This window comes from Phalacrocorax carbo, chromosome 13 (assembly GCF_963921805.1).
Source record: "Phalacrocorax carbo chromosome 13, bPhaCar2.1, whole genome shotgun sequence".
NCBI lineage: Eukaryota > Metazoa > Chordata > Aves > Suliformes > Phalacrocoracidae > Phalacrocorax > Phalacrocorax carbo.
In genome coordinates this window covers 17,863,991-17,889,753 of record NC_087525.1, presented here as the reverse complement: position 1 = coordinate 17,889,753, position 25,763 = coordinate 17,863,991, and the positions used below count along the sequence as shown (strand labels likewise).

Sequence of the window (25,763 nt, the reverse complement as noted above, 5' to 3'; positions counted from 1 at the left end):
TGCCAGAACAATTCAGCGGCTTGTTCTTCAGGGCAGTTTTTCCATAGATGTATGCATATATATATTTAAAAAAAAAAAAAAAAAAAGTTACATTAACACCAGACTGAAGCAAAACTAGTATTTTCTGTCGACCTCTTGCTTCCCCATCTTTTACACACAGAGTGGTTTGTTTACTTGTGCAAACAAAGAATTATTTAATATGAGAAATAAGGTAGAGCTTCAACTCATGGCACTGGCAGTGGTGGTGTGGAAAACACTGATGTTTAAGTGGCTCCCACACCTTCTACCAAGCACACAAAACACATTTGGGCCTCTAGAAGCTATTCATGAGTCATTAGTTGATGCGGTTACAATTTTTACAATCGCTGTAACTAGATAGAGAGTTCTGAGTCTGATGTCATGCTGGTATAAATCAAGTTATTTCAAAGGAGTGGGGTTGAGTTAACAGCAGTGCAGACAGCTGCAGCCGTAGGTGCAGAGGATATATGCTGGGTGCAAAAATAGTGTTTAATTTTTCATCATTGCTAATAGCTGATGTGTATGAGCGTACAAGTTCCTCTGGAGGAACCTTCTTTCCTCTATTAACTCTAATCCTATGAATCACTCTTGAGTTAGGTGCTATGAATACGACTTCTGAATAAAAATACTCTTGACTAGATAATGGGACAATGTCTATATCTGAGGAGAGCTATAAAGGGAAGAGAAGTCTCATTGAACATCTTTGGATTAACTTCACCTCCTAGGAGAGAGGGGAGATGGGGTCTGCACGCTGTCATTTCCCCTGCAGACCATGAATAGAGCCACAGAAGACTCAAAGTCTTTGGAATTGTATTCCTTCTCTGTTTCTACTGAAAATTAACCAGCTGCCTCTGAGGGACGGTTCTTTGCATCCTGGCCAGCACAGCTATAAGGACTTGCTTTTGCTTAGCAAGCTGCGAGGAGAATTTTAGCCTAATTACACTATTTGGGTCTTACATTATGGAAATAAATTAACATTTGTACTAATCGATTGTATCATACCATAGACATATAAATGCATTATAAATGACAACTACTCTATAACTTGTTTGGGTTAACATTGGTTTTTATAGCAATAAAGTCTTAACAACTTCCATTACTAGTTATAACGTTTTCTTGGCTACATATTTAATTCATTAGAATACAGCACCATTTGTTGAGTTTTATTAAAATATTTGATTAGAAGGATCCCAGAGCATGGGGCTGACTTGCATCTCGCCTGTTAATGCTATTTAACTCCACTGACTCGCACAAATAAGTTCCGTACGTTTCTGACGAGCCCTGCGCGGTCACAGCACCAGTACAACCCGCGCACAGGCGTAGATGGAGGAGAGGAGATGCTGGCGTGCAAAACGAGCAGAACGTGCCAGGGAGCCCGAGCGTTCATCCAGGGACACGGTGAGAATTTGGGGCTGTCCCGTGCAGGGACGGGGGCTGCACTCGATGACCCCGTGGGCCCCTGCCAGCCCAGGACATTCCGTGGTTCTGGGATCCAGTGCAGCTCCCCGAGAGTCCCAGCCTGAAAAGGCAGGCTCTCGTTCCGTTCGCTGGGAAGCGGCAGGTTGCACCAGCGCTGCGCGTGCGGAAGGCATCGTCGCCGCAGGTCTTGGGGTCGCGAAGCGGGGTTGAGCGCGCGGTGCCCTGCCCGCCCTTGCCTTGCAGCTGTGCTCGGCGCCGTGCTGATACGGGGCAGAACTGGTTGCGTTACCGGGATGTAGCGTGGAAAGAACAGGAGACGGGGTTGTTACACTCATGATTTTTAAAGGTGTATTAGTGTGCTGAAGAAGGTGCAGAGAATTAGAGCCTATAGGCTTCTGGGCGTTACCTTCGGAGAGAGGTAAGAGCTCAGAATCATCCTGACACGGGCCTGTTCCAAATACTTTTCCCATTACTTCTTACTTCTAGCTGCCCAGAGACATTTATAGGTTTTGAGTTCAGGTTTCTATGTTCTGTCAAGTTCTTCCTCTCTCCCCCCCACCCCCCACCCCCACCCCCCCCTTTCTTTTTATCTGCTTTTGGCCCCTGATCTAAAGAAAATTAGAGAGGATGGAGGTGGGGAGGAGAAGGGACAGAATTCTGTTTCACAGTTGTTCGTTTTTTACAAGTTAAAGCTCAGAAAGAAACGTTAATGTGTCTCCATCTTGTAAGCATCTGTACTACCACTGCCGGCCCACGGATCAAAAGCTTATTTGAGGAAATAGCTAGGCATTTTTGTGTACGTTTTAGGGATCTCTTCTTCCTTTTATTTTATTTTAATATAAAATTAAGGACACTCCAACATGTTGCCCATAAGAGTTCTGTTACAGGTAATTAAATGTAAGTTTACACATTTAATCTACTTTTAAGAGCAAGAGAGACTGGTAAATGACCCAGTTAAGGAAAGTACTCAGCCTAATTGGATGTAATGATTGCTTGCTGGTGTTTATTACTGTACTAAGAGTAGACATGTAGTCTGTGATTCTAATTTGGTTTAAAGACAGACCTGTAGTATTTGCAGCTATCATCAGAGTTCGATTGTTTCAGTTAACATCATGAAATAGGCTTGTGTTCATTTGGGAGCGTAAATGTATTAGAATGGAAGGAGCAGTGTTTTTTCAATTAATATTGCTCTCCAATTATTAACTCTCCAGACCGTTTTACCTACAAAAAATATCTTAAGCTAAATGTGCTAGCGCATATTTTTGCCTGAGGAAAATAAAGATAGATTTTTACATCTTTACGCACATAATGCGACAAATTAACAATAACTAAATTTACCACTGAGCCGATTCTTTCTGATCTATCTCTGAGTAGCTTTCAGCCTATGAAATCACCACGTTAATGTTTGATTTTGATTATTTCTGTATCATTCTAAAACAGTTGAGTTCCTCACTAATGTAAAATCAGTGAGAGTGCTGAATGAAAGCCCCACACTAATAAATTTCCTTAATGCTTATTACCAAAGCTTCCCTAATTAGAGACACCGTGTTAAAATTTGCACTCGCAATTCTGGACTTCCAGGAAATGGTATCCAAGTGGAATGTGTTGTATCCCAGGGTGTTTACCATAGAAGATATTTGTTGCTTAAAAATAGAACACTGGGTTTTATGCCCAGGGGAGCAGCACTTGGACTTCAACACGCTTATGTAATTATTCTTTATTTCATAAGCTCTCAGAATGATAAATGAAATCAGAACTGACTTTGAAAAGCAAGGCCACTGATGACCAGTGCACTTAGCCAAGGTGTCTCTGTGTTTGCAGTGATGGATTTGGGAGTTTTACAACATAATAGATCACACGCAGAAATGAAGTTAAAGCGACATTAGAGTCACAAAAGCAAGGATATTCAGGATGGAGACTTCTGCTTCATCTTAATTCACCCTGTTGTGCCTAGTTACGAAACACAGATCAGCGAGAGATGGTAGCTGGTTTTGTGCTATTACACAGACATAGCAAGGTAAATTAATGGCAGCTTTAATTCTAACTGACTTCATCTATTGTGCAGGAAATTAAAAAGCCCCGCCGCAGTATTATTTTGTTGTATCTTTCAATGTGTATTATTGTTAACTATAGTTTATTAGACTCTACTATGCTAGTACAAGTTCTCCTAAGGTTAAAGAAAGGTAATTTGCCAACTGGATGTGTGCAGATGGTACTATCTTTGTAATGTAGTACGTGCTCCGAAGCCACGCTAGCTGCTTCTGAAACTTCAGTACTTCAAAACATGAGATGATTGCTCTTCTTGGACATATGTAAAGTTACAGAGGCAGAATGTATGACCCAGGTAGAAAATTGTGACCGGAAAAAACCCGATTGTTCTCACACCAGCTGAATTCCCTGATGTGTTTGGGGCTTTAGACTAATTCGGTTGCTTACAATTACATCTACTGCAGAAAGAATAGGGTAAGAGCTCATAGTGCAATACTCACGTGCAAGTACTAGAGGGAGCTGAGGGAGGGAATCAGGACAGAGGAGGAAAAGAAAGGAGAAAGATGATGGTGAGAACTTTGATTTGTGATAGTTTCCTTGAATGGAGTCTTATTTGATGCCAAGCCCCGTTTACAGCATTGGAAATGCGATGTCTGTGCATTATTCACTCTCCGTGCCCAAACATGTACATTTGTATGCGTATGTCAGTGTCTGCTGTGTGTTTAACGTCGAACATCTGTGTGTGCCCGTGCACGCTTGGGGAGGAAGCAGGTTAGCTTATTGCGACGTGTCCTCAACAGAGTTATCTCTCTGATCGTTGTTGTAGTATTATCTAGAGCAAATCATACACACCTTCTTATGAAATGGATGAATACACTCTGCTCGTCTGGCGGAGTTAAATGTAAGACCTCTCTTCCTTGATTTCCAATTCAAATGAATCCTGTTAAAATTACTGAAAAACATTGCTCTTGGAGACTATCTTAAGAGCACAACACAGCATTGAAGCACATTCCTAAATAGCTTTCTTAACAGGATGGAGAGGATGCACTGAGAACTGACTGAAACCTGTTCTTTAATTGGAATATTCATCTTATGTTTTTCATTACCCTTTTCCCTTTGCCTCTCATGGATGGTTGTTGCTAATGCTCCCCTCCCCTCCTGGTGGGCCAGCCAACAGTTCCCTCTGGAGGCAGCATCATTATATCTGCCTGGTTCACTTAGTAGCAGATGGTGAAGAGCAGTAGAGCTGATACACTGCATTTCACAGAAACCAGGATCCTTCTGGTACCTCTGCAGCACACACAGGCTTGCCTGATTTGAGACTGTGAATCCTTTATATGCCTCCCAAACTAGGTTTCCTTGTTTGCTACCGTCTACGTCAGTGTAAGAGTGATTTTTAGGATCTGCTCTGTGGCTGGACAGTGAAGAAACTACTCATCTCCGGCTTTCAGCTACTGGAGGATCTATTTCTATTTTTACCAAAAATTAAAAGAAAGCAGCTCTGATGGTTTTCATTTTCACTGGTTGACAGGCTTTTCTTCCCCCTCCCCTTTTTTGAATTCCTGCTGTCTGCCAAAGGACAATCTGTTTGCTCTGAGACAGTTTAATGCATACTGACTACCAGAGGCAGAACTTCCATTGGCTCTGTTACAGGGGTAATTTACACTTTAACAAGGTATTGTGACAAGGTGGTAATTATATTTTTATCACGTCATTATGACATTACCACCTGGAAAGCCATAGCTGATTAATTAGTGGCATATATTAAATTTATAACCCTAGAACTCTGAAGTTATCATACCTAAGTGGTGTAATTATGTTGAACTGTGGTGTGGCAGTGAACTGGAGGTGAAGATGCCGGGTATCCACCCATTGCAATTGGTTTAACGAGAGCCAGTAGAGGGCAGGGAGCTGCAGAGAAGGAAATGTGGTTTTTTTAAAAAAAAGAAATACTAAGGAAGAGGGTGAAGTCAGTGAAATCTTGAAACAAAATCTAGTCAGATGGCAAGTTGCAAGGCTTCTCACATATACGTGGTTTTTTAAAAGTTGTAATTTGAGAGCACTTTGATTTACACTAGTTCCTGCTTTTTATTTCACAGCTTTATTTTAGTTAGTTCATGTGCATTTTGGTTTTTACAATGCAGCAATTTCTGTTGAACTTCTGGAAGCTTGGGCTGGCCGTTCTGGAGGCTACATCTCCTCTCTGCAACTAATAGGAAGCACTGGTTCTGGCAGGATGGATTTTTCTTAGTCTTGTTCCTGTGCTCAGGTGTTTTCCGTTGTTCCTCCTGATTTACTTGTTTTCTCTTGCCCTTAATATGAGGGAATGCAGAAAATAAGTTAAGCTGGAAGGAATTCATGAAAATGTCCACAGCAGATAGCTTGGTCGAATGTGTTCCTGTATCCCTGTGCAGTAAATACAGGCAGAACGTTAAACCAAATATATTTTTGTCCAAATAATTGTGTTAAAGGTCAGAGCTCCGGTTTTGAATTGTTTCGATTTTCATTGTTTGTTGTGCTTTTCAAACTCATGTTTGCAAGTAACTCACACTTTATTCTCCCCTTCCACTACAGAAAATGAAGTGACTACTTTCCCTGTGCTGGTGAGTGATCAGAGTGAAATTGTGGATACCAATGGAGCTGGAGATGCTTTTGTTGGAGGTATTTCTTACTTCTTTCTCTTGTTTGGAGATTATCCTATTATTCTCTCTGTATAAAATCTACCGGTTTTTAATTCAGCTGTCCTTCAGAATGAGCTTCATTCATTTAGAGCTTTTCCCTCAACCTGAAGTTATATGATTTAATTAAGTTCTGATTTTCAAAGGGAAAGTGTGTTCTATTACTTTAAAAATAATACGCCATTATGCTGTACTCTGGTCGTTTCATGAGATTAATTGTATCTGTCAGACTGTTGCATAAACAAGCTGCATCAAGTACTATATAGTGTACAGAAATCCCTCCTGGCTTAAATGTTAACACATTGTTGTTCTTTAAAACAGGTTGTAGTGAATATTAAACAGTATGTTAATAAGTGCGCATAATGTCATCTGATCATGTCAATTTTGGTAGAACATCTGCTTCCAATACAATTATTTGGACATCAGAAAAGAACACAAAGGGTTAATTTGGTAAAACAAACCCAGAAAATATCTGGCATTGCTTAATATCCATTTGCAAACTTACTATTTTTTTTGGCACAAGCTGTAAGGAAAAAAGAGGATGTTATGTCTATGCCTGTTTTTAAAAATTATTCAATATAAGCCAAAAACCAATCTAATCCAAAAGTTCTGTCATTCACTGTAACCTTCATACATGTAGTTCTGTGATGCACTATTGCATCCTGAAGGCTCTAATATCCAGTACATCGTAGCTGTAAGGAGCTCCATTAGTCGCTAATTTACTGGAAACATTACCAAAGAGACTTTATAAATAGAATTGCAGGGCTTAGTCTTGTAGCCATGAAGGGGATAACGAGCAGTGTGTTACCAGATTAACGCTTCTGAACTGTGTCCTGCTTCAAGGAAGTATTCAACGTAAGCTTCGTCTTAAGCATGTGAGTAATTCCATCCTTACTGAATACACCACTTAAACCAATGATAAATTTTCGGTATATGCTTAAATCTGGCTGAAAATAGGAATGTTATTACTCATTGCTTTGGTGCTTTCGTGAATCAAAAAGGACAGAAATAGAGGGAAACGCATTAGGTCATATTATTCATACACCTTTTAGTGCACGCTTGTCACTCTCTATTGTTCCTAAATCACAAACAAGACTAAATTTGACCCAGTAAGTAACAGCGACTGTAACACAAATAAGATCTCCAAGTGCTTGTCCTTGGGTACATGTGCTCTGTGTACCAGCTGTGCCAGTAAGCTGCTGTTCTTGTGAAGAAACGAGAAAAGGCCTTGTCTGTTTTGTTTTCGGATCCTGAAAATAAAATAATCCTGGGAAGGGCCCAGGTGGGCAATGTGGTAGACACCAACCAACCTTTGCCTCAGCAGGAAGCAGCTTTTCATGTGTCTGCCATGTTTATCTCAGGTGGTAGCTATTCTCAGTTCTTCAGATTTTAGGCATTTTGAAATCAGGACTTTTTTTTAATAATCCCACTTTTCTTCTTTCCTAGTTTAGCTGCAGGAAGACTATTGCAACTAAATGATCAGGCTTTAAGAACTGCCTGGTCTCTCATAACCTTTCCTCTTTAAATTACATCCTTTTCCCTGGTGCTGCCATAGCTGCTGCTTTTCTATAGAAGGGCTTAAAATGTTGACTTTAGTAATTACTCAGAACATCCTCAGAACATTGGACAGGCTGATACAAACCACATCAGGCTCTACTCCAAGCTGCTACGTTCCACCAGCAGCATAAGGAGTTCAGGTGCATCCTGTCAGGCTGGTCTTCCGTCAGTTGTGAGATTCCTTTCTCCAAGGGGAAAAATGATGTGGAAAATGCTAAACTCCATTGGGAAGGAAGGAAAGAACAGGGGTCTTCTAAAAGATCAACCCCCCTTTGTTGTTTTGTTGGGATAACGTGTCTGGGTACAGCAAGCTTCAGTGTATTTGGGGTAATCTTCAGAAAAGTCCCGTGTCACTGTTTACGGCCCTGTATTATTCTCCTCAGTTCCCCCACAAATAGCACTGGTGCATCAGATGCTTTTCGTCTGGAGCACAAGTGCCCGGTGGTAGCATGGCATCGTACAGTTCTCCCTCGATACCACGGAAGGAAGGGACCACAGCTGGTTTTCCCTCTGTAATGGAAGTTGGCTCAGCAGCTGCGAATCCGTCTGGGATCTCATTGCGGTTAGAGGCTTACCTGAGTGTCGGTAGGTGAGCTTAGGTCTCGTTGCGCCGTATTTCTCTCTGCGATGACTCGCAAAGCAACATGAGCTTTAGAATAGCCGCGGTTCTTCCATTAGCTTCTGAGATATCGTAGGTCTCCTCTATCACTCCATAAATAATAAATGGGTCATTTATTCTCCTCAGAGAACAGATTTTCCTGAGTTTAGTCCAGATGGGAGATTTGGGAGTCATAACAGTCTAGATACGCAGCTGATTCTAGTCTCATATCCTTCTTCATGGAGTCATTTCATTTTCCTTCCCATATGTAGGAAATAGGATACTGGACTGGATAGGCTTTGATTTGGTCTGTGTTTCATTTGGGGGAAATGTCTGTATTTTATCTATATCACACTTTTCATGTGTTTTCAAAGTACGTATTTGCAACAGGAAAAGTTCTTTATTGTCTCCTTACCAGAAAGCCCTGCACAGCAATGTTGATAATACTACTCAACATCTGTATCTTCTGTTGATTCTAGCATTGAGCCAGATGCAGTGTTATTGTCCAGACTGCATTTTTATAATGGGAAGGTTGTATTCTTGTCACTGTTTTTCTAGCTTCGTTCTTTGATTGAGGATTTTATCAAGTTGTTACTATCTCGGCAGCAGTACATATAATATTTTGATTTTAGTGTCCGTGTAGTAAAATGTTTCAAAATTCATCCCTTAACTGAAAAGTGCACTCAGTGTCATCATATACTCTCCCAGGAACATAGTTCCTTTCTTCAAGCAGCAGAGAACAAGAGTCCCATGGCAAAGCTTCCCATACTTCTCTGGGACTGGTGTATTAACGTGGCTGAACAGTGGTTTTGTTGGAGCAAACGTGGGCTCTGATGAGAACTAACCCCATCGAGCAGGACGTATTTTGCATTAGGAGGTCGGGTTTGTTAGATTCTATGCTATTTTGAAAGGTCTTTCACAGAGGCGCTCTCTTCCAGAGGTATAACTCACAGATTGAAAGGAAATTCCTTCTCGATAATTATGCCAACTTGGCAAATCACTCCTCATGATTTTCTCCATGTTGAAGTGGAAAATAAGAAATCTGTTGGGTTTAGTTTTTCTTTTCTAGAACCTATCTAACTACCGAAGGTTGTGAAACCTTAGAGTAATGAAAAAGTTTAAAGACACAAAGTTTCTGGGCACTTGTAACTCTGTGCGTTGATTCATGTGTTCAGCATTTCTGAACATGAAGCCGCTGGCCTCCAAGCAGAACCAGCTCGTTCCAACAGCTCGCAACAAGGAATAAACTGCATTCTTCAGTTGAAATGTGCTTTTATGAAGTTGGCACCAGGAACCTCTCTGAATTTCTTGCCTCTTACTGCAGGCATCGGGTCCTCTGCCAGTCAGGCTGATGCAATCAGCGCATGAATGAGAAACTGGGTTTCAAAATTGCTGCAGGTATCTTTATGCTAAAAACACTTCTCTAAACAATGCTAAGGGAGTTCTGCCTTTATTGCTCTCCAGCAACACTGCTACCTTTTAGAAGTTTAAGCAATAATGATTTACTTCGTAGCATCTCAGCACCTCTTGTGGATTTCAGGGGTACCATGGATTTTCAGTTATAAATCCCTGAAACACCCATAAATTAAAGTTGAAATTCCACCTCCAGGTTCTGAGGACATTGACAAATCACTTGAGCTTTGCTGACATGGCTTATGTCACAAGAGTCCTCTTAATGGAATTACAGCCTTCATTTGTAGAGTTTGGGGAACATTCTATTACTCGTTAAGTTAACGTTCATTTATTACTAGTCAGCCCCAGGTTGAACCTTTGCAATAATGATAATCAAAGCGTATTTAATGGCAATAACCAGACTGAAATATGGATGGTTCTGCCATCTTACTTTCCCTCTGTGCCACCCTGCTCTCTTCAGCCAGAGTAGGTCTGCCTTCTGTTTGGACTCCGCTTTGTCACTGCCACCGTAACTAATGAAAAGAATAAGCGTCTTTTCTGATAGTTACTGCCATGGCTCCCTGCAAAACCTCTCCCCTAGAATCTGCCGACTCAGTGGGACTGGGCAGAGAGTTCATAATAAATGAATGGGAGAAGGTGTAAAATCAATGTTTCTTCAGGTTCTGTCAATATAAATATATTGACTTAGTAATCTACTATGATTTGGTCACACACTGCAAGGAAAGTGCTAGAGTGCAAAACACAGCCACAAATCATTCTAAACTGGCGTGATGAAGCAGTGACAGAACGATCACGACAGGTGGGTGGTACTTATCACCATGCTATAAAGACGTTATACCATTCTCAAGGAAAAGAAATCCCAAGGCGGAAGGAGCTCTTCATTACACATTGTACGGTGCCAAATACGAGCTGAGAGCAATTCGCCTCTGTCGGTATCAAAGCGGAGGTCAACGGCTCAAACCACCTGTCAATTTAAAAATCCCATTGGCAGCTTTCATGTACCCGGGAATCTCATAGAGCTGCTGGCTGTAGTTTGAAAGCTACGTTCAGGACTTTTTTGGTGCGCGTGCTTACAGAATAAGCAGTTCTCTCTGGCTTGTGAAGCCTAGCGTGACTCTTGTGAGACGGCCAGCTACTGTCTCGGCTGTCGGAGAGCTGCTCTGAGAGAAGACAGGGACAGCAACAAAAGAGGAGTTGTCGTCTTTTATGCATGCCCTTGCGTGAGCGTGCCTCACGGCACCCCTGTCTTTTCTGTAGAGACCACAGGGCTTAGTGGAGATACTTCCCTCCTTTTGTTTCTGTTTCTGTTGCCAAACTGGCTCAGTGAAGCCATTCCCTTGTCTTTAGTGTAGAGGTTAATTCTATACATTATTTTTCCATCTTAATCTAAATGTCTCTACAAATTAGGAAAAGACCTTGGAGTCCTAAGAGTTTGCCTAAAGGTCATCACATCGTTCAAATTTTATCCTGCTTTTATGAGGTAAATGCAAATGTTTTCCTAGCGGGTGACATCCAGCTTTGACTGCAGAGCTAAGTGATACTTGCTATACTTCTACATTATTGAGATGTTAAAATATTATCCTTAATGTGAAACGTTCTTTGACTATATTATACTTATACGTATACGTATGTTCATGAAAACACAGCACAAGAAGTATAAACATAGGTTTGCAAAGAACCCATAACGCACAGAATAATTGCTCATCGTTACTCCTCTACTATTAAAAGTTTGAATCAGAAACATTTTTTTTAAAAAAGTCTGTTTCTGTTTCCCGAACACACTAGTAGAACTTGGGGAAACCTTGACCGAAGCCGGCAGATTTAAACAAGTATATTGATAAAAACGGAAACAGAGCTGAATCCAGTACAGTAATTCTTATGCTGCTGTTCTGCAGAATCCACCATTTATGGAAGGAGTCCAAGAATCTTCAAAATAAAAAATCATCTAGGTGGGATTTAACGCGGTCTGAGGTGGCCCTGCTTAAGGCGGGGGCTGAAGCAAGGGACTTGCAGAGGTCCCTTCCAACCCCAACTGTGCTAGGGTCCTATGAGTTCTAATCCTACAGGAATCTGATAATGCCGCCAGCAGAGACCGGTGACGTGAGTGGTTTGTCAGACTCCTCAGCTATGAGTGAGCTTGTGACTATTAAAAAGAAAGTTCCTTAATGGATTTATAGGAATCTGTTTTCACCAAAAACATTGTGGAAAAATAAACTATTCCTCTTACTTACTGTATTTTCATCTCTGTATGAACCTCTGTTGTAAGAGCTGCCCTCCCTCCCCTACTTGCCACCCTTAAAACATTCTAGATTTGTTGAAACAGGAGCTCAAGGAGCTAGGAACTTTAGGAACTAGGTTCTTTACTGAACAGCAGGAGTGTGATATCAGAAGCTACTTAATCCACTTACAGTGGTCTTTAATTTGTATAAGGTTTTTATACTTGTTTAAGATACCTTGGGAAGTTGTCATGATTTTTTAATCGCATTTGATAGAGAGAAATACAGTGGATGAAATATCACTGCTGTGAAGTGCTGCCTTCTGATAACACCAGAGCTCTGAGATGCAATTTTTTTTGCCAGCTGGGAATGAGGGGTATTTTTTTTGTGATATCAATTAAACACGTTTGTGCATTTAACTTGCTATGGCTGGTATTTGCCACAAAACTTATCTTCATGAGCAAAGAGACAAGGGGATACTACTTTGAACTGTTCTGTCTTTCCTCTGAAGTAGAGATAAATGTTGTAACAGAAGTCGGCACCCTCTTAGTCTTCATTTATACAGCATGGGTGGCTAATTGCCTCTGAGCAGTCCTGTTGTTACTGAGGTCGTGGCTGACAAGATACAAAGCTTTGAAATAAAAATACCTTCTTAACGTCGTCAGCATTTTGACTGACAGCCCGTTTTGCCCATTTTAATACTCCCGTTTTATAGACAGCGTGCATGAGTGTAATAGCTGAGCTGCAGGTAGGGCATCGATCTCCGCTTGCTAGCGGGTGACTGGTCAGCGCGTTCCGGACTTAGCGTCCGTGTGTTCTGATGGCATTCGTAACTCGGATAGACATCACATCTACCGCCAGGCTATTAGATGGCCGCGTTATCTCTGTGACTGACCTTCTACAAACTAGAAAATTACCAGATTATATGTTCCTGGTTGATTTTTCTGTCTCAGAGGCACATCGTTATTCTGATCAATAGCGTAGCCAGTCGCTGGTAATGTCACCATTAGTACTGGCACAATTTAGAAGGTTGCCACAGTTTGAATTGCAGCTACTTAAACAAAAGCATAAAAATAGACAGCACTTGGGAAAAACATGGAATAGTCCTCTTTTCTTTTTAATTCACTTTTTACCAACTTCCATTCAAAATTATTTCTTTGGAAATAATAGGTTCTTCTGTGCTGGCATTGTGCATAAAACTGGCAGCAAGTGTTGTCCAAGTCTAATCTAATTGTGATTCAATCTGGTTTAATTGTTTTGTTTTAATTGCTACCCTTTTCTTGGTCTCTAACTGTTCATCTTAATTTTATTGCATTTTTATTTTTTATCAAAATATAGTAACTTAAATATGGTAAGTCACATTTTCACCCATACAAGTTAAAGGCGATCCAGAAAAAGACATAGTAGAATTAATGTAAGGCAAAACATTAGTATATTTGCTGTCATTTTTTAAATAACATGTGGAAGTGAGAGATCCATTTAAAAGGATCAGTGTATGAAATGAAAAACCCTCAGAAGTTTCTAATTAGACTGAAGCAGGACCTGATCCTTCTAGCCGCTGTGTCCCTCTTCCCGTCAGTGACACCGTCAGCATTAAGGGAGCCTCAGGACACAGCAAGAGGATTAATATCTTGCAAAATGGGGTTTTAAAAGGCCTAATTTACCTCACCATAAATTCAGTGACATTCTGGGCAGGCTTCATGAGGAATAAACGTCAAATAGGTTGCGTACGTTTTTAAAAACAAACCTACTGTGTTAAAAATAGATTTTCAAAACCAATTATAAAGTTCCAATTCTTGCTGTAATAGCTATGGGACAATTACAAATTGACTTAACGCCTCAAAGCAAATCATCACCGTTTAAAATACTTTGTCATGCCTGCTATCCCTATCCTCATAACATTTCCTTTTATGTTAATGTGTCATGTGTTAGAAAATCATGTAATGATAAAGAAAATGTTCATGTGGAAGGTTAGAAATTACTTTAATGAGTTATTATTACCTTGCTTGCAGACTGTTGGTAATATTCTTGTGTTATTTTAATGTATTCTGAGCAGAGACAGAGGCACTAGTCAGACTGGATCATCAGGAACATTCCCCTGGGAATCAGGGCAGGATGTAGTCCCCTAAGAAACGATGTGTCAGATGAAGCTGATGCTGTATTTGCAGGAGATACAACAACACACAGTGTGAAATATAAAAATACAGTGAAATACGTTCTCTTTCACATCTAATCTGACCTGGTGTGGTGCTGTGGAGATTGACACAGTGACCGTAGAGGTACTTCTCGGGCCGGGGCGTTAGCGGGCAGGATCCTCGCTCGCTCCCCACTGCCTCTGTTCTGCCACACGACGGTAAGGCCTCCCATAATTTGCTCGCTTCCCCACGCTGAAATGGGCTCATACCTGAAGTGGGAAGCTGGCACGGTTGCAATAAAAAAGAAACAAAAGAAAAAACATGGTGCCCGTTGAAAGCGGTGGCAGTAGCTGTGCTGGTAGGTTGGTCTGACGCTCATCTCCAACTCCGCTGGAAGGGACGTTGCTGTTAGGGCTGGTCAGTAAGTGATTCGTAGCAATCCAGGACTGTAACAGAGATTTAAAGAGGCAAAAGATATTAAATGCCGCTGTATTAAAATAGGAGCATTACGAATGTAATGCTAGGGCAGGCTCTTTCAGCCCACAGAAGTCAGGGAATTCATAGGCTGTCTAGCTACTGTGTTCCCACTGCGTCAGGTGTTGCTTTTCATTCTCTCTGCATACTGCTGGCTTGATCGTGTGGAAGTACAGCTGGAAATAAAACCCTGCTGAGGGATGGTCGCTCTGCAAACACAACTTCGAATCCCCTAGCTCTTGTGCCTGTGAATCTCAGCTGCGAAGTCAGAGTCCCGTAGCCTTTTTTGTACTTGAATATATGTTACAAACTGAATAGAGGGTAGTGCATAGTCTTCATTTTGTTATGCTTAGAACTTCATTATTTCTACATTAAATTAGTGACATTCTCTCCCTCTTATCCCAAGCAGTAGGTGCAGTAATCTGCACTATCCAATGTCAATACTACAGATCTGTTTTGAGGCTCAGAAAATTTCCTCAGGTACTAATAAAACAAAGCTTATTTCACTCTGCTATTCAAAAATGGCTAAGGAGAATTTTAGCTTTTGAAAAACACTTATAGGAAACTTTCTAGGAAATGTTTTTAGGAGAAACAGAGAAATATCAGCCTGGAAAGTATTTTTCTCAGATAGTTAGAGAAGATGCTTCCAATGAAAATACCCTTATTTGGTTTGGCATACACGGTGCCTTGAATATTCCTTGTAAACTTGGAGCTTTGGGGTGTTTTTTTAATCAAATATTTTCCCCTGATCCCGGCTGTTGGAGACAAGCCCAAAACCACCAGATTCTGATCCGAAAGGGAATTTCCCAAAGTTCACCATGTGGACTTAAAAATGAAAAACAGGACCAAGCCATCAGAAGTTACAACTTCGTTATCAGTTTCCTCCATCGCATCTTTCCTGGAGCATATTGCACAGAAACGGTTCTTTTCTTGGACAATAAGAGGCGCTGGGGAGTCTAACAGAGGTGATGTGCAGCAGGTTATAGAGTCCGCTGAGGATGATTCGCGAGGAGGGTGTCAGAGGAGGAAAGACTTAAGCCTCCCCCCCAGCTTGGAGCTGTTCCTCCTCGAAGGGCCGACGGTTCTCCGCCGAGGCACGGGCCAGTGCGAGCACAACCCCCATCAATCCCAGTAAGCTTCAAGTCAGGGTCTAAGTTTTCTCCATCCGTTGCCCAGCCTTCAGGACCAAACCGCTATAGAGTTGCAGCCACCGTTCATGCTCGCGCAAAGGCGTCAACGAAACAGGGCTGCCAGCTTCCCTCAGAGAGAGCCTCTGACGGGCCCAAGCACCTGCGCAGGCCTTGGGAGGCAGGATGATACCTCATTCTACGAGCTGAGTGAGCCCAGGAGGGCCAAGCGGTGGTCATCACGCATGCAAAGCAACAAAGTCATTCAGTCCTGAGTAAGTGATTCCTAATGGAATAACAGGGATGTAGTGGGGTTTTATTGTGGGTTTTTTATTGTCACATTTTTGCAGGAATCTTTCATTAACATTTTCCACATGTAATGGTTTAAAGCATTAGAGTCTGAACTTTTTTGCTTTGTGTATTCAACACCTCCTCTCCATTCCAAGAAAAGGCTGCTAAACTGAAAATACTCCTTTCACTTATTCATAGTTGTCTAGTAAATGCACAGTTGTATTATTCGCGCGTGTCCGTAAATGACTGTATCGCTGCAGACGAAGGAGGACGTATGCCCATCTGAGCGATCCCTAGAAATCCAATGCGTTCAAAATGTGTCTGCAAATATAACGGAAACAAGAGGGGAAGGGACAGCAGTAGCAATACTAACTGCTTGTCTTGAAAACATGCTTGGTTTAGCGTTCGTGCCGGTGATCAGAAAATAAGAAGTTTGTGTAAGAGTGTTGTACATAGACTGGGAAATGCATTTAGCATGTGACCTTTTTATAAACAAAGTAAATATAGGTTTCCGAAACATTTTATTCATGATCTCATGGTTTTGTCATTCTCTGGAAGTAAAAATATTGACATTTACCAGGCTGTTTGTTCCAGCTTTCTGATCTCCTGCAGTTTATTTTTATAACAACCTTATCGATGAGCCTCTTACTCAGCTCTCTAGGTTTAACTGAGTTGAGTCGATTTGTTACCACAGCTTCAAGTAGCTGTTACAGAACAAGCGAGACATCCTAATAAAGCTGTAAGCGTGTTTACTCAAACATGGTATTGATTTTACTTGGAGAGGGAGAAGCTAGTGCTTAGCATGGTGTCAGGGAGGATGAATTTAACTGCAGTTTTTCATTGTCATCTGTCATGGTTGTGAAACACTAAGTGAGGCCACAAGAGGATAATTAGAATTGCCAGAAATTTAGCCCCTAAAATCAGTTAACCACTTGAGATTTTTGTAGTTTAATTAGTTTTTATTAAAACTTTCCTCCTGTGGTATAGTGGGGAAGGGTTTTCTAATGTTCTTTTCAGTGAGAGCGAGATTTCAAGGTTGCCACTTGTTAGATATACATCTTAAATGCCTGTTCTTCCAAAAGGGTTGGTAACCTTTTTTCTCTCACTTGTAATTAGCCTGGCACTACAGTTCTGTAGAAGCACAGAGCCATTTAATTTTAAAAGAGAGGGAAAGACACTTGTTTGTACACATATACATTTGTACTTAATAACATATACACGCATGTGTGGAATAATTCTTACGCTATATTTTGAGAGAGAAAGCGCTAGGGTGTGTGGAGGTTGAAAGAAGTATAGGGTATTTGAAGGTGCTTACATTTAATTTGTCTTCTATAGAGTAAGTCTAATGTGTCAGACCACAGTGCCAAAATACATGAAAACAGAAGCCAAATCCCACCCTTAATCAAAAACGTTTCCATTCAGAATAGCCAGCATTCGGTTCGATAGCAATGGGCAGGGCCTCTGGCTTACCACAGTTCTTGGCTGTAATATCCGCCATCTGCCACAAAATTTTAAAAGGAGAAACCTCAGCATGTTGACGTACGGTCGTTCGGTTTCTATATTGCAGAATCATCTGATGCCAGCATCCTTCACAGCGTCTAGGTTGGCTGGCTGGCTCCTGGCACCGGTGCCGCTAACCACCTGATTACAGCTGACCAGACTCGTGCTACCACAACATTAACCCCACCAACAGCACTAAAAGACATCCAGAAAAGCCTCAGCCGTGTCAGCTACAAGGCTTTAAATTGCTAGGGTAATGTTTCTTGAAAACTGCATCTTCCCACACTGCTGGCCTGGAAAGCTGGTGGGATCACATAAAAATAGATGAGTGCGTGAGCAACTGTGGTAAATGCTGTATCCGAATGAGAGTGTGAAAAGGTGTTTCCAGCTGACCCCCATGGTGGAATAACGCTGTTTTAGAGAAGGCGTTTCAAAAATTAAGCTGTAGAAACTCCAAATCCAAGAAAGAGGAGGCAGCTCAGCTCCCCGTGATCCTTTCTGGGCCTGGGACAATTTTGTCGGTGAATGGCCTGGCCAGCGTGGATTGTATCAGGTGCTTCAGGGTTCAGCTGGAAGAGGAGGATTGTCTGGGAACATGACAGAGCAAAAAGGTTTTGAGGAGCTCTGACTCAGGGTCAGCTTGTAATTGTTTATAATTAATGCATTTGATAATTGCTTTTTTCCTGCTCCTCTCTCTTGCATTTAAAAAAATACATTAATTTTGCCTTGGGCATTTCATAAAGGTTGGAAGTGTGAGAGAAACTGCAGAAAGACGAGTAGTGGGAGCCGGGTGTCGGAGGCTATAAGTGGATTTCCAGCCAGCATTAGTAATTAACAGTCGTTAAAATTAATTGTCAAGTGTACAATTTGAAATGAAACATTTGGCTTCAATATGAGCTGTTTTTAAGTGTTGTTAAACCATTACTGAGGCAGACCAGAACTGTTTTAAAATCTCCGCTATCGGACTCCCACACTCCCATCCAACCGCACTAGCGCTAGGCGTTCATTCAGAATTACCGCTGATAATCTGGAAACAAAACTTTCAAAGAAATCGCCGATTTCAGTGAAATTACCTCTGAAAAGTCTATTTTGCTGGCCACAAGAAAATGAACTTGGTTCTCCTTTAATGATTTTTTAAGTGCTACTCAGCTCTTGGAAGTAACAAAGTGAAAACAACACCTTTTGTGTCAGTCAGCGGACTGTCTTGCTGTGTCTTTTCAGGCTTATACTGACATCGCCAAAGAGATTTGAGCTGGCTTCAGTGAGGGCCGTGGTTTGGGTCTGGATTTTGAGGCTCAAGCACCACTTCTGGCTCTTGGCTTTCAGAACTTCTCATTTGGTGGTGAGCACAAAAAGGAAGACAGCAACTTGGCTTTTCCGTCCCTCATTCTCTCTGCAGTCCTAACAACTATAAATGTTGTCTTTGAGCATATGTAGTAAGGAAGCCGGAAATAATAAAGGTTAACTCTCAATTATTTCAGGCACACTTTTCCGAGCAAAGTGATTTCAGAGGCGCTTTTCTCTACTGAGCAGGAAAGAAATAATTATGGGCCAAAAATAGCTATTGGTGTGTTATAATCGGTTCTATCATCTGGGAATGCAAATACGTTTTGTACCACTCTGAGGTTTAAAGCAGCTTTTGAAGCAAAGTTGTCTTTGCTCTCTAGGAAGATGCCGAATAAGTGGGATGACTTGGGTGCAGTTTCACATAAGCTGTCATCGTGACTAGGTGCAAGGTGGTTCCTTGGCTGTCGGTGCCTGTGAGGGACGAAAAGCATCCCAGTCTACTCCGAAAGCTCACCAAGATGCCGAATCACAGCAAGGTGGCCTGCTAGGCGCCCTGCAGCTCCACTTCTCTTACGCATCAACCACAAACACTTTGGATGTCAGGGCACGAGGCAGACGAGTGCGAAAGCCTTGGGTTTGGTTCTAGGCTTTGTGTTCTAGCGTGAAGGGTGGTACACAACGCGTGTAAGCCCGTCCCCAGCTTCAGCAGCGTAGAAATGCTAGTGCAGAACAGCTGCAATTAGAAGATGGTAGACGGTGTTGCCTGAAGTTGTTTTGGTAAAATATTTGAAGTGAGGTTATCCTGTGTAGACAAAATACACTAGTGCTTTGTGCGCTCCAGTCCAGGGGTAGCCAGGGACTAGCTCAGGCCGTGGCAGAAGTTGAAATAGTTGCTGAGCTACTTCAGCATGTGCTGGGATGATCTAGTTCTGCAATCCCAGGCCCGGGATACAGGATCAGAGTTCGATCCCGCCCTTTCTGCCTGTGAAACTGTAGGAGGAGTGTGAAGTAAGTCTGAAGCCATGTTCACTTATCTTCTTGCATTTCCAGTCGTGGCACCTTAGAGAGATTACAGCCTTCAGCTGCTTATCATCTTCCCTGCACCGCCCTGCTCGCTGGTAGAGCTGTTTGAGTACTCACTAACCCACTTCAGTTTAAATCAGCTGGGTTAGCAGAGATCTACTGTTCAACAGCTTACTGTTTAAACTCATGTGGCTCATTTTGACAGAGTGTCAGGTTATACAGGCAGCAAAGAAGGGTGGTGAAAAACAGATGGGGCAGTAACTTCTTCAGCTGGAACTCGAAGATCTGAATCCATGCCTTGAGAGTATGACTCATGGGGTTTGCATCGCAGTACCTGATACACTGGAGGAGGCGAACTCTGAATTGTATTCTGACCATGCTGCTTTTCACTGCGTTAACTCAAAAGAACATTCTGCAGCGAAGGCAGCCAACCTGATAGAGCTCTTTGTTCCTCTGCTCAAACAACAGTGCTTTCTGGTGTTCCCTCGGGGTCTGCTTTGCCAACTGCCTAGTCTTAGCATGTGATGTAGTTCTGTGTTTGTGATGTGTGTGTTTGTATTGTCATTCGATGCGATATTGTCTTAGATACTGCTATTTCTGTTTCATCTGTGAAACACATACCTTTTAAGAGAAGCTCAACAGACAAGAGCATGGTTTGAGGGCAAACTCCCCACTGCAATTTCTACATATCTCATACCTGACAGCTGTACTTAATGTCATTTCTCCACCACTCTGAAATCAGAGATCTCTCATTTCTACCCCCGAATTAGAACAGGATGTTTTTTTCACCTGATTCTGCTTTCACTTAGATCAGAATAAATAAAAAGTAGCTTCACTGAAGACAAAAGGTATGTACTAGCTTGAAACTGCAGTGAGCCTTGGAGGTGATGACAGTTTCAGTCTAGCTGTATTGAAAAATAATTCATGTTTTATGGTCCTTCACTCCTCAAATGTTCTCATCTTCGTGTATGCTTCATGCCTGGATCACAAACGTGGAGGACGGTTGTTCTTTCTAGTGTAAACCCCTCTCTGAATTCATGCTCTGCACAAAACCTGGCCTCGCGTTTGCCTTTGGAGGCCTGCCCAGCGCATCTTCGATACTGAGTCAGAAATGGACTGTCTTAACAGCCTCATTTTACATACAGTTACAACTTGCTCCCAAGTTTTAACCACCCAGAAGCACACTGGCAAGCTCCTGCCTCCCAGGCAGTTTAAATTTAATGATTGACATTCTCCACATATCCAAGAAAGTTTCTCCTAAGAATGCATGTTAATTTAATGGAGAGCAGACCATTTTCATCTCGTTATTCAGAAATGGTCTGATTTCTGCCAGGCATGCTGTTTGAATTTCTCAACTGTTACCCAGCTATTACAGCTGGACCATCCTGCCACAGCTGTGTTGTCTGTCATCCCCTGGCTGCCACCAGTGGTGGGCTCAGAGCACCATTTCTTCAGATTCCCATCTTTGTGTACTGAAAACTCCTCTCTTCTCCACTTGTGCTTATGGGCTTAACTTTCGCTGGTGAAGCAGTCGTTTTTTCCCAGCGAGTGTCAAGCAGTATCTGTGAAATTCCAGCTAATATGTAGTTCTCTAGAAAAGCGTCGATGTCAGAAACATAGGAGTTTCCTCCTAGTTGTCAACTAAAACGCCTCCTTTCTATGGCCTCCCTATTCCGGTGAAAAGTATTTGATTTATAGATTTAGTAGTTTCAAACTCTTCCCACATTCGATGCCATTTAGCAAAACCTATACATCAACTAAGCTCCCTTTCACTGTGAGTCATGACTGAGAAGCCAAGGCAGATCTTGGTAATTCATGAAAATGGCGTCTTTCGCTCACCAGTGATACCCTTTGTTAGTCTAATGTTATTTTTCATGTTTTACATGATTTTTAATCTTCAAGGAGCAGACATTATTGTATAGGATAAAATATTCTTACCATCGTCTAAAAATATGTTCTAATGTGCCACAGAAGGAAATATTTAGAAGAGGAGCACAGGTTACATGAGAGCATCACAATATAATGCAGAGTCTTTGCTCCAGCAGTAACCAAGCTGAACAGGGAAAGTGTATTTGGAAGCAAGCTAGCAAAATATATCGTCTTTGAAACAAAATTTGTAATATGTCAGAAATTGGTACCTAGGAGCTACATAGTACTTATGAGAGGCATGGTTTCAAGACTAGATTTGTACTGTCAAGGCCCAGGGCCTGTCAGAGCATGACACAGGGACTTGAAATGGTGGATGAAAGCTTTAAAAAGAACATGTTTCAGCTTCTGATTTTCCTGGGCAAGTCTCACTTTCCTTCTGTGATTGGATGAGGAAGAGAGATACATCTGAAACATATTAAGAACAGGATAAAAGTGAGTAAAATATTACCTCTAGAATGACAGTGGAGTTTTAAATTATAAGGTACTAAGTTTATTTTTCACATCTCAAAAACCTCTTCCAAATTTAAAACACATATTTCACCTCTGCCATTAGTTCTGTCATGCTTTCGATCACGATAGTTTCAGCCAAGACAAAATGCTTCAGAAGTGAGGGACTCAATCCATAAAATTTCTGGTGCCGCTTGTACTTAACTTCTCCAAGTACCTATGAATAATCGCCTTTTTAGGACTTTCTGCTTCTGTTAATTTAAAGAGGCGCTCTGGTTTTCAAAACACTCAGCTCCCAGTGGTTTCTGGCTTTCCAAGCCGTGCACGCGAGCGCTTCGTTAGCTAAAGCAGCCATTCGGGGAGGCGCCTGGTTCTCCCTACGGTTTGCCTTGAACGTGCCGATCGTGCCGCGAGGCACCCGCTGTTTCTGAAGGCTTAGGTTAAATTTCCCATCATCACGGGCAACAGATGTCACCTACCTTTCCTCATCAGGTCGAAATTTCTCACCTGCTTTTCTTGCGAACACCTATAACTGTGAATAAAGATAGCATTTATTTGTTATGCGCCTTACTCTTTTTCTGAGCAAAGCTTGCGGAGTGACAGTTGTGTGGGGCTGTAGCTGTAGCCGGTGTGAACAGAAGGAGCTCTCTTCAGCAGGGAAAACTGCTGCTTTGTTTCTAAAATGGTGTTTGAGGAATCAGGGGTTCTCTCTGGAAGAGAAGAAAGCAAGAACTCTGCTAAGATCGTTTTGAGGGCGCCTATAAAGGTCAGTCTTGATAATCTTTAATTTACTTGAAGCTACCAGAGTTCAGGAGAAGTCACGGCAGCAGCACTCCCACTCAGCAGGTCGCTCAAGTGCAATACTAAATTTGAACTAGCCCGGCTATCTGTGTAGTACCAGTGTTTCAGTGCTTTGCCCTGTGACAAACTGACACACTCAGAAACCCTAATCTAACTGTTTTCTCCCCTCTCGTTGTCTCCCACTGTGTCTCACAGGCTTCCTCTCGCAGCTCGTCTATGACCGGCCAGTGACCGAGTGCATCCGGGCTGGACATTACGCGGCCAGCGTAATTATCAAGCGCTCAGGTTGCACCTTCCCAGAGAAGCCCGACTTCCACTGATACTGGTGAATCAGAGGGATCAAGAGTAACTCCCATGTTGCCGGGGGATTGCTGCCTAAATTTTTCCTCCTTCCCTTTCCTACCTTTCCAATTACCTGCATCAACGCTTCTGTACTTCTGTTCATCGTATTCTAAACAAAATATGTATTTCTGTGGTGTTTTTCGTACCACTACAACGTCTCGGTAGTTTTAACTTTTGGAAACAGTGCTGAGTGAAGCTTATTGTCTCATCCACCAGGAAATATTGTTCTGTTTTCACAGTTTATAAGGAAGTCCCATGTAAGGGGCACTGCTGATTCACACCATTAAAATACTTCTGTTGAATTATCTGGTTTGTACCCAGCTGTGGCCAAATCCTACTCAATTTACGTGAAATCAACAGACCTGACTTTATCTGTCGCTTAACGTTGTAAACCAGGAGTTGTTCTTCCTATGCAGTGGAGCCACACTAGCGTAAGGAGCGGTGTAGGTGTCCCAGGAAATTTCCTTACATATTCGAGTGTCCAAGATCTGGCCGTCAGACCCCGCCCAGCTTCCATGAGGGTGAATAGCTGTTTCGTCAGTAATTTAAGGACCCGATCCAGAGTTGGTGTCGCGCGTTCAGTCGTCTTGCAGCGACACCAGCGGCGTTAGGACGGGCACCGTGTGAGAGCAGGGTCTGGCCACGCTACGTGCAGCGACACTCGTTCAGGTGAGCTGGCCGGTGGGTACTTCCAGGGACTGCAGGGCAGGCGCCGGAGCCGGTAGTAAACATAAACGTTCAGGTAGATCCTATCTGCTCCGTGCGAGCTTTCTAGAGGCCGTATTTAATTAAGGTACACGTAGTGAAAATGAGGTACAGAAATATTTATGCAGGATATATTGACAGGATATGCCAAACGGAATCTCTGAAACGCACATTTTTAAACTTTTAATTTACTTTGGTTAATTAAGCAATATGGTGCATTTTGTTTGTATTTACAGTATTCGAAGAGGTGATCTGACACTGCATTCATTACTTTGCTATGTAATTTGATACTGATAAATAAAAAATTGTCATACAGTAGCTCCTGGTTTTGTATTGGTATACGTGCGGCTTTCTTCCACGTATCGAACTGAAATGGGAAAGGAAACGGGTGCTTAACCCACAGAACGTGCTAGATCTTGACATTTTATACCTGCCTGTCAGTGTCCGGGTGGGTGTTCAAGGGTGATCTCAGCAGTAAGGAAGGGAAGGAACGTCAGCGCGGCGGTTGTACCACAGGAGAGATGAAAAATTAACATCTGGGGTTCATCAAAGAACGTTGTCGGTGTGGGCTTGGCACTTCACTGCATAGCACGGAACAAGGGACGCACAGAGACTGAGTGTTGTTACAGTTCGTGTATTGCAAAGAGCAGGGGGAGATCGCGAGTCCCTTGTTTGGCCCAGTATCCGGGCTGACAGCTCGGACAACAGGCTCTGTCGTCTTAGAGGTCACCTGCTGGGATCCCTGCAGGAACATCAAGGAGTTTCAAACCAGCCGCTTCTGAAAATCCTCCTGGGGCCGTGGAACTCCACCGTCACAAGCACGGGGCTCGGCATCGTAAGTACGGTCGGTTCTTCAAGGACTCGGCCTCGTGGTTTCTGGCTGAAGACGGTGGCGTGAGCAGGCCTTGCCTATCTGTGGACCTACTCATGAACAGCTTTGTGCAAATAAGACTTGCCTGGTTTCTTCATAACGCTGCTCGTGGAAGAGCTTTCGACTTCACATTTCTCATGTTCTAGCGCAGGAGGGAGGAAGAGGAATGAATACATTGGGGGGAAAATGGAACTGCAGAAAAAAACCTGAAAAAGGCTACAGTGTACATTGTCTTCAGGATTTATGGGTTGATCAGAAGAACGTTATTTTTTATATCTCATGGGTAATTTTTAATTCTTTACCTTGATGTATCCATGCTATATATTTTAAACAAGAAAAGCTGACAGGCCGAGAAAGGATGTGTTGCAGTCCCTGCTTTTAATGTGTGGTCGCATATGCCACATCGTGCCTACTGCGTGAATTTGGCTGTCAGTAAGGAAAAACCCAATAGTCTAGTGGTTAAACTTGCGGTTCCCTTTGCCCTGCACCCACAACGCTTTCCATTCCTTTTGAAACAACTTTATCAATGTCCTGGCCGGGTAATTATGGCCCATTTAAAACAGAATATAAATATGTAAGCATTCTTTGCCGTACCAAGGAAACTACAAGACAGCATAACTACTGTAGAGGAAGGTAAGATATGTAAAGGAAGGTATAGTCATGACATAGCGGGCTTCCTTCCTTCCTTCCTTCCTTCCTTCCTTCCTTCCTTCCTGCCTTCCTGCCTTCCTGCCTTCCTGCCTTCCGCTATTCCTTGTTCTCAGTTCAGGATGCAAGAGAGTCAAGTCAGAGGTTCTGTTCTGAGCTGTTCCACTGACGTGCTTGGTGAGCTTGGGCTCCTGACATTTGGCCGAGCGTCAGCTACAGAGCATAATTTGAAGCCAGTGGGAGCAGCTGAGGAATCAACTACTACGCAATTCGTGGAAGGGCATCAGAGGCTGAC

At 42.4% G+C, this 25,763-nt stretch overlaps 1 protein-coding gene across 5 annotated transcripts in view; it reads left to right on the top strand.

Moving 5' to 3' along the window:
- Positions 1–24,267, top strand: part of ADK (adenosine kinase) — a 298,228-nt gene extending 273,961 nt beyond the window's left edge. For all 5 annotated transcript variants that reach the window (XM_064464970.1, XM_064464969.1, XM_064464967.1 and 2 more), the window contains 2 exons: positions 6,001–6,087; positions 23,098–24,267. In XM_064464970.1, coding sequence (XP_064321040.1) covers positions 6,001–6,087; positions 23,098–23,222 — 212 coding nt within the window. In that variant the 3' untranslated portion in view covers positions 23,223–24,267. The remainder of the gene's footprint in view (positions 1–6,000; positions 6,088–23,097) is intronic.
- Positions 24,268–25,763: the final 1,496 nt, after the last annotated feature.